The sequence below is a fragment of the Idiotropiscis lumnitzeri genome, chromosome 3 (assembly GCF_059441095.1).
Source record: "Idiotropiscis lumnitzeri isolate Australia: NSW breed Sydney's pygmy pipehorse chromosome 3, RoL_Ilum_1.0, whole genome shotgun sequence".
In the NCBI taxonomy this organism is placed as follows: domain Eukaryota; kingdom Metazoa; phylum Chordata; class Actinopteri; order Syngnathiformes; family Syngnathidae; genus Idiotropiscis; species Idiotropiscis lumnitzeri.
In genome coordinates, this window is record NC_142393.1 from 25,652,808 (window position 1) to 25,662,250 (window position 9,443).

A 9,443-nucleotide genomic window follows, 5' to 3' on the forward strand; every position below is an offset into this window, starting at 1 on the left:
GGTGATGAGCGTCAGCTGCGCGGCTGGGCGCGTCTGCCCGGTGACGTGCGACGGGGAGCGCGCGGAGGGAACGCCCACTGCTGGACAGAGAAAGACGGATCATGACAGAGGGGAGTCAGAGGAGGGGGTCAACCTGTTCGGCTTCCCATCTCTGTCTCTCTCTCACCAATTCGCGAATTGTCAAATAAAACTTTTCTTGATTAACTTTGGACATTCAGCCATCATTATTTAAATAATTCCCAGTGTAAAAAAGGCGTCAGGGCCGTTTTAAACCTGACAGGTGCCAGACCAGCGAGTCCAGTTGTGGCCATTCAGGCGGCCGACCGGGGGGCCCCGGTCGCCACCTGGAGTACACCCAGGCAGGAACTTGGAGCGGACGATGGACGCGCTCCGCCGCAACATGGACTTGGGGCGGGCGCAAGACGTGCACCGCAGCAACATGGACTTGGGGTGGACGCAAGACGTGCACCGCCGGAACATGGACTTGGGGCGGACGCGGGACGTGCTCCGCCGGGACATGAGCTTGGGGCAGACGGCTGGCGGGGAGCCGGAATGGGGCTCAGCAGCTGGCGGGGAGCCGGAACGGGGCTCAGCAGCTGGCGGGGAGCCGGAACGGGGCTCAGCAGCTGGCGGGGAGCCGGAACGGGGCTCAGCAGCTGGCGAGGGGCCGGAACGGGGCTCAGCAGCTGGCGGGGAGCCGGAACGGGGCTCAGCAGCTGGCGGTGAGCCGGAACGGGGCTCAGCAGCTGGCGAGGAGCCGGAACGGGGCTCAGCAGCTGGCGGGGAGCCGGAACGGGGCTCAGCAGCTGGCGGGGAGCCGGAACGGGGCTCAGCAGCTGGCGGGGAGCCGGAACGGGGGCTCAGCAGTTGGCGGTGAGCCGGAGTGGGACTCTGGAGGCTGCAGCCGGCGAGGGGCCGGCACTGGAGGCTGCAGCCGACGAGGGACCGGCACTGGAGGCTGCAGCCGACGTGGAGGCGGCATTGGTTGCAGCAGCTGACTAGGAGGCGGTTTGGTTGCTGCAGCTGACGTGGAGGCGGCATGGCCTGCAGCAGCTGACGTGGAGGCGGCGTGGGTTGCTGCAGCTGACGTGGAGGCGGTGTAGGTTGCTGCAGCTGACGTGGAGGCTGCGGCGGGCCGGGCGCAGCAGGCGGGCCGGGCACAGCCGAGACAGGGGACCTGATCTCTATCAGCCTGCCGCCATAGGGATTCAGGAGAACAAGAGACACGAGGGACCGAAACTACTGGTGCCGGTGAACGTGAGCTATGAGACGCAAGCGGGACGTGACAAGGTGCGGAAACCGACGGTGGACGACGTGGCCGTGATCTACATGACTTTGGACGTGAAGCGCGCGAGGTAGAGTGGGAGGTGGACTCAAAAAATTCAAAAGAAAAAGGTGTCAGAAATTGTTCGGGGGGAGGAAAGTGACGGGTCCTGAATGACTCCGAGTTGCGCTGAGCGTCTAAAAGATAATAAATATACTCGAAGTCATCCTCGTGATCCGAGTCGACCAGAACGTGAGGGGCATGGTGCTCAAAATCATATTCATAATCGGACTTAATTGAAAAGTGAGGGGGTGAAAAGGCAGGGTGCTCAAAATCGTCGTCATAATCCGAGTCTATGATCAGGTGGGGAGGTATGACGGGTAGGTAGTCGATAACATTACCGTGAGACGAAGGGGAAGAAACAGACGAGGTACGAGAGGCGGAACCTACGGGAAGGACACGGGGTTGGTCGGCAGGATGAGGGGGGTAGTCCGAGCGGCGACGACGACGCCGCCGAGAGCTTCTCGCTGGGTCCGGGTTTGGTCGGAACATTCTGTCAGGATCGCGGGGTCGGCGAGGAGGGGCAGGACCCAAGATGCGAGGAAACGGGGAAAAGGGTAACTTAAAGGGAATTTATTAAATGAATCAAACAAGGACAAACAACGTTGCAGTGTGCAAAGTAACAAAGGAGGACAGAACGTGACTTAACCTAAACGTGACGGGGAACAAAGACAGCGACAAACTAACATGAACGTGAACGGGGACGAGCAATCGGGACAAGCGCATGTAGTCATCTATTCCATCAACAGGAAACAGATTTGGAGCGGCAATACCCTGTTTGGCAATTCATTGCCGTCAGCCCCAGTTCAGTAATGGGATGTGTGTAGCCGGAGATTGTACCTTACCATTACCAATTAAACACTGACCCTTCATGGACAAAGTGATGAACACAGAAGCAGAAGATGATATTTTTCTATCTGAAGATGACTCAGATGAAGAGGAAACAACCCAATCTATAATAGAAAAAAGTCTCAACGAATACAGAAGGCTCAAGGGACTGAAACCAAGGTGACTGTTGATGCAGTTTTAACTTTACTATGAACCATTTGTTATTTTACTTCCCTCACTACTTATTTTCTTGCCATAGTCATCAGAAGGTTACCAAAGACCCTGATGATATATTCAAAGCGATTGCAGAGGGTAAGATGCTTTTCACTCTTGCATGCTTCATCGCCTTAAAAGGCATTCTCCATTGGTATTGCCTCTAAAACATTGGACAAACATTTAGAACAGCTCATCAAAACAAAAAATAAATTTAGCTTTTATTGTTTAATCAAGCAAAGAAAGAGGGCGCAAAAATTCATTTTGTGGTACTCAAAACTGCAAAGTCATGTGGGAAGCGACTAATGATTAATGACAAACCAAAAAAAAACTTCAACAAGTCTAAATCCTGGGATTTGCTCTGAAAGTAAATTTAGATTCATCAGGTGTAACACTGGGTGGCCAAGAAGATACAGGAGGCTTAAACACAATTTAGAACATTCACAGTGTCATGCGCAACAATTTATGGAAAAAAATAAACTAAAATAAGACAAAGCAAAAAAAAAAAACATGGCATTGATCAGATCCAGAGTCCAAAAAAAGAAAGTATAGAACAGCGTTTAAACCCTAAAGGATTGCGGCTAGAACATTATTCAAAAAAAAAAAAAAAAGGTTATCAAAGTCAAGAGGCGACAGGTGTGGACCTTTTTTTTTTTGTCGGTACAGGCAGCATAGTCATTGGCGAGTAAGACCAAAGTAGTGTCGGTCCAGCTTGATCACGTAGGTGCTGCAGTTCTCATCTGGCTACCACAACCACTTTGGGACAAGGCCTGCAGCAAGCAAAAAAAAAAACTTGCATCAGGAGACAGCACAACAAAACTTTCCACTGTCTCGGTCATTGGCCCACCACGTAGCACACATTTTTGGGGGGCACTCAACTCACACCAATAGGTCCTCACTGGCACTGCGGTTGGATCATGTTGTGACATTCTCCAAACATGCCAACGAAACATCAATTATCAACTCTACCACCTGTTTTCTCCTTTCGACCCCACTACCGTACATCCAGCTGTGTATCCTGCTGGATGGTTACAATTGACCTCTGATTGGCTGAAGTGGTGCAGTCCTTGTTCCCAATTGGATTGTCCTTATTGAGCTCCACAAGAGAAGCTAATTTAAAGTACTAAAAAGGCAACAAAGTACAACATGGATAAAGTAAGAAAATAACAGACACAGGGTGACAGACACTTGACAGGAGACATTAACCCGACAAGAACTGAAAGGAAACAGGGAATCCTTCCATCCATCTTCTGTACCGCTACTCCTCACGCGGGTCGCGGGGGGTGCTGGAGCCTATCCCAGCTATCTTTGGGCAGTAGGCGGGGGACACCCTGATCTGGTTGCCAGCCAATCGCAGAGCACACAGAGACGAACAACCATCCGCTCTCACATTCATACCTAGGGGCATTTAGAGTGTTCAATTGGCCTGCCATGCATGTTTTTGGAATGTGGGAGGAAACCGGAGTACCCGGAGGAAACCCACGCAGGCACGGGGAGAACATACAAACTCCTCACAGGATGGCCAGAGCTGGGATTGAACCCACTCCCAATGCTGTCTCTCACTGTGAGGCCATCGTGCTAATCAGTCGGGCCACAGTGCCACCTAAACAGGGAACTAAATGCAAACAAATTGATGAGACAACAAGGAACACCTGGACAAGCCACAAAATGTTGGAGGGAGCTGATTGGTCAACACAATATTTGATCACGGCTACCTCAGGGGAGGAGCTGGAAGACGTGATGGCCAGGTTGTGGCAGGGGTCCAGGACAATTTTCTTTGCCCTTGTTTTGGTTCTTAAAATGTGCAAGTCCTCATCCAGTATACAGGTTATAGTTATCACAGCTACTCTTAACACCTCTTAGATAATCACATATTCTAATATAGGTTCATAACATAGATAATTGTACTTTCATTGTTATTGTTTACTGAACTGTATTAGCTAATAGAAAGAGAAAGGAAAGTGACGACTTTCTCCCCAGATCGTATCTGAGAGACGGCAATAAATTCCCATCTTGTTACTGGCCCGAACCTGGAACAATTCGACCAATAACTTCCACTTGGCATTTTCCATGAAAAAAAATGGATAAATAAAAATCTTTACCATTAATGCAGTGAAAATGATCATTTCAGGGTGTCACGCCTGGCTTGCTCACCACTCATGCATGCGCATTCGCATTCCTCCTTCCAGACAGTTGACATACCCACCATGTGTATCCTGGGAATTTGTATGTAACCACCAAAGAGGCGTGATTTATTCAAGGCAGGCTGAGGTTGGCTGTAAATCAAGAAGCATGGAGTTTAACCGAGGCTTGTAAATGTCATAGAAACCCATTTGTAAAAGATAGCACATGTTACACATTACAAAATACCTTATTATAGATGCATTTCCAATGTTTAGGACATATTGTTAGCTCCCTAAGTATTTGCATTAGAGTTTGATGGTTTTCCCCATACACTTAATAATCCAACCGCTTTTAATGCCATTTTGGCATACATGTCTTCATGTAATTAATGTCTCCGTACAGGTGATGAAGGTGCACTCAAAAGACAAACAGAACAACCAGAGACTCTCTCCAGAGTTTATGAACAAGGATGGATTCCTCTGCATGCGGCCGCAGTGCAGGAGAGCAAACGCATACTCGAGATCATCTTTTCGGGTATAGTCTTCTCTGCTTCTACTCAACAATGACTAATGTTTGACAACACAGCTGATGTGAACTGTTGTTTGGGTTCCAGCTTCACCCTTCGGGGCTGCCCAGTGTCGGACATTCAAGGGGGAGACACCATTGTTTTTAGCTGTAGTTTATGGCCGTATACACAACTCCACATTCCTTTTACAGAATGGCTGTAACCCTAATCTCCAAGATGATGAGCAAGATTCTCCATTAATGGCAGGTAGTTCCCGCAGGTTTTTCTATATTACATAAGTATTTCCCCACATTTTTTATTTATCTGTTGCTCCTTATTTCTCAGCTATTCTAAATGACCAGTACGACCTGGCAACACTATTGCTTCACTATGATGCACAAATGGATCAGCTAGGCCCGCTAAGCAGGACGGCCCTGCATGAGGCTGCCTTTCTTGGCCTGGAGAACTTTGTCTCTCTGCTGCTTGAGTCTGGTGCCAACCCTAATGCGTGTGACATAAAAAAGAAAACACCACTTGCTCTGGCTGCACAAAATGGGCATCTCAATGTGGTGGAGCACTTGTTGCTGAAAGGTACAACATGATCTGCCATGGACGCAATTGGATATTAGCAGATTTTAATTTGGGATTCTTCATGTCCACGCTGATTAGTTTTTGTGCAACCATAATGCAAATGAATGTATGTTTTGTAGGAGCAAATGTTGAGTGGGAATCCGAATCTGGCAGCATCTTGTTTGATGCAGCGGCACCAGGAAACCCTGATGTAATATCCTTGCTGTTGGAACATGGAGCAGATGCTAACTTGCCCTTATACAGTGGCCACCTTCCAATTCACCGTGTGGCATACCATGGTCACATACTGTGAGAAATATTCCCAATGACACATTGTGCTGTTCTCTTTTTAGTTGAACCCTCTGCTTTGTTCTAACCTCACCTGTTCTTTGACAGTGCATTGCAGCGCCTCATCCCAGTGACTAATCTGTGTGCGATAAAGGAGAGCGGGATGAGTCCTCTTCACTCTGCAGCAGCCGGAGGGCATGCACATTGTTTGGAGTTGCTGCTCAAAGCTGACTTTGACCCAAACCAAACGCTACACCCGAGGCTGCGCCGCAACTATGATGATGAACGCAAGTCTGCCCTTTTTTTTGCTGTGTTGAACAATGATCTTCAGTGCACTCGCCTGCTGCTCAAGGCGGGGTCATTGGTGAACCAGGACCCTTTGAGTTGTTTACAGGTGGCAATGAGACAGCGCAACTATGAGCTCATCAATACCTTGCTGAAGTTTGGTGCAAATGTGAACTACCACTCCCGTGTCAATACCACCCACTTTCCCTCAGCCCTGAAGTATGCATTAAACGATGAAGTCATGCTGAGAATTATTCTGAACCACGGCTACGATGTCAAGCGCTGCTTGGACTGTCCGTATGGTGACAGTTGCAGTGACTCGGGTCCATGGACAACACCTGTCATCAAAGGTTTGGTGGTGAGAAGGGTCAAAAATTGTGGAAAGAAGCGGTTCCTAACCTCTGGTACCGTGCTTCAGACAACATGTAGATCCCAAAGCAGATGCAACAATTCTTGGGCAATTTAGTCATCTTTAATCAACCAAGGATAAACTGTGTGATTAGGCTGAAGTGCAGCTTGTTACCAATAGGGGGTGCTAGTGGTTTATATATGCAAGCTGACGTGAGTGCATATGCTCATTAATATCTCAAGATATTACATTTGGAATGCAAGACAAAATGATATAAAACCAGAAAACAATGATGACAAAATGTTGGCGGTTATTAAAAACAAATATGATGTATGATCAATCTGATGCACTGTGACCAAGTTTAAGTACCAAACGGCAATAATTTCTGACGCGTAACAGAGAAGCTCACCAGCAATTCCGAAAACGGTCAAATGCAAAATGATAAGACAGAAAAAGTAGCTACCTAAAGCTTCCAACAAAAATACATCTGTCTTTACAAGGAAATAGATCGCTTTTGACCATGTGATCGATGTTTGTCCACCATATTGGAGGTCAAGATCAGGAGGATTAGTGTGGCTTGAAAGACTCTGAGACTGACTCGCATTCACTTGTTTGAGTCTTTTTTTTTGTGTGACGTGTATTGATGTGCTAAAATGATGGCTGAAAGGTTAACAGAGTACAGAGAAACTGACAAATGTTCCATGGTCCCTCTCACCCGTATTGTTACTACAAAAAAAACACCTAGTAATTCTCCATTTATTTTTACAAAGCCTATAAAATATAACAAAATTACGGAGTGGACTGAACATGAAATTACCTCAGTTTGGGACCTACTTCATCAAGAATACTAATAATAAGTGTAATGATAAGTTAGATTTGTAACTATTTTCCATTTGTTTCAACGCTTCTAAATTACAGTGGTGCACTGAGAAACAAGTGACTTGACTTATGTGACTTTCAATATACGAGCTATATTTTGCTTTGACTTGCGAGTTCAAACTTGAGACATAAAGGCTGTATGGTGGTGGTGAAGTCAACTCAATTCACTTTACGACAAGTAGCAGTGTGTCAACTTGTGAACAATTCTTCGACTTGAAGCTGATTATTGCCACTCACAGCCGAAGTATACATATGCAAACAGACAATATAAAAGTCAAAAGTCATACAGTATTTATCCAATGCAAAGGAGAAGTAATATTAGTGCCTTCCGTGCATCAGAAAGAGGAGCCAGTGTCCATTCAATTTATGGACAATGACAAAAACTGTTTAACTCGTTTTAATTGTACTTAATAACATCATTAATGCATGTTTTTATAATGTACAATATTATAGAATGCTATTTTTCTCAATTAACAACAAAAAGAAAACTATATATATATATATATTTGACCATGAAAATTACCATGCAGATTTCGTGTTAAATTTTTTTTTCTTTTTAAATACAGCTCACTCGCACCAACCTCACATGGACATTACAAAGAAGAAAACATCACGAGAGACATCTTTGTCTCCAATGAAAAAGATAACAAATATATATATTTTATATTTTATTTTATTTTATTTTCATGAGAATGGGCCGTGAACAGATTAATGGCATTTGCATTCATTTCAACAGATAAAGATGATTTTGGGATCCAAGTGTTTTGCGTTATGATCCTGGTCACAGAACAAATTAAACTTGGATCTCAAGGCACCACTGAATTGCTTTACATGAAAGTGGTCCATCGTGCAAAAATGGTTGGGAACTGCAGAAACACTGGGAAAAAAAAATCACAGGATGTCTATCTGTTAGCAACTTGATATGTTTTTCCCTCCACAGTTCTGTGAGGTGGTGTCAGTGTCTTGGCTCAAGCACTTATCAGCTCAGGTGGTGCGAATCATGCTCGACTATACCAACCATGTTTCCTTCTGCACCAAACTGAGGGAAACCTTACAGGAGCAGAAGCAATGGCCACAGATCTGCCACATCCAAAGTTTGCACTTGTTGTTACCTCCTCAGTCATTTTAGGCATGGCTGACCTTTGACAAACTTCCTGATTGTATTGTTTCCCAGGAAATGCTCGAAGTTTGAAGCACCTATGCCGGCTGCAGATTCGAGGGCACCTTGATCGACTACGTTTGAAAACGTCAGTTTTTATCAGCTACCTCCCTCTTCCACCCAGACTGAAAGAGTACCTACGTTACAAAGAATTTGATGTGTACAACAGGGGCAGTATAGAAACAGTGGGTTCCCTCATGTCATAAACATTTCAGTTACTACATTATATTATACCAAGTTGCAAGGCATTGCCATTCCCCATATGATTAAAAGTGTCTTGAATGGACGTGATCCATCCATCCATCTTTCCAAACTGGAATCTATTACATCTTAAATGGTACTTGCATGAGAAAGTAAATTTCATTTACAATATTACTGTCTTTGTAGAGTAATGAGTTGCTCAAGTATAAATTATTTATTTGTCATATTCATTCATGTTATACTGATTTTGACACTGAAGGGAAAATTTACAACCATACTGGCAAAGTTAACTTGTAATGAAAATATTTAATCGTATAGTGTGGGCTATAATATTAATGAATGAGCAATATTTTTTATCAGATTATAAATATTGGACCTTATTAACACACTCAAATTTATACCCCAAAATTAGTGTTGGAAGCCGTATAATTGATAAGTCTAAGAAAACTGACAGATCGAAATGGCATGTCTTATAAAAGCTAAAATACTGTATGTATTGATAAAGTCAAAACTGACCTGACTAGTTTTTTTTCTTTTCCATTAAACAAACAAAAAATGTCCTGCCCGGGCCACATTATGTTCCTTTTTTTTGTCTTTCTCCAAGTTAAGTTTTCCTAATGTTTGTATATATGTTTGAACTTTTTTTTTTTCTCAGTGCCTTGTTTGCCGTTTTTCCCCTTAAATTAAATACCCTTTAATTTACCCTTGCCTCGCTTCC

At 45.0% G+C, this 9,443-nt stretch overlaps 1 protein-coding gene across 1 annotated transcript; it reads left to right on the forward strand.

The window, feature by feature from the left end:
• Positions 1-2,207: 2,207 nt before the first annotated feature.
• Positions 2,208-8,765, forward strand: asb14b (ankyrin repeat and SOCS box containing 14b). The gene is made up of 9 exons (XM_088291366.1): positions 2,208-2,332; positions 2,412-2,464; positions 4,892-5,023; positions 5,103-5,261; positions 5,340-5,585; positions 5,705-5,873; positions 5,961-6,495; positions 8,306-8,459; positions 8,540-8,765. The coding sequence occupies exons 1-9, from the start codon at positions 2,208-2,210 to the stop codon at positions 8,728-8,730; spliced, it is 1,764 nt and encodes a 587-aa protein (XP_088147492.1). The 3' UTR covers positions 8,731-8,765.
• The last annotated feature ends 678 nt before the right edge of the window (positions 8,766-9,443 follow it).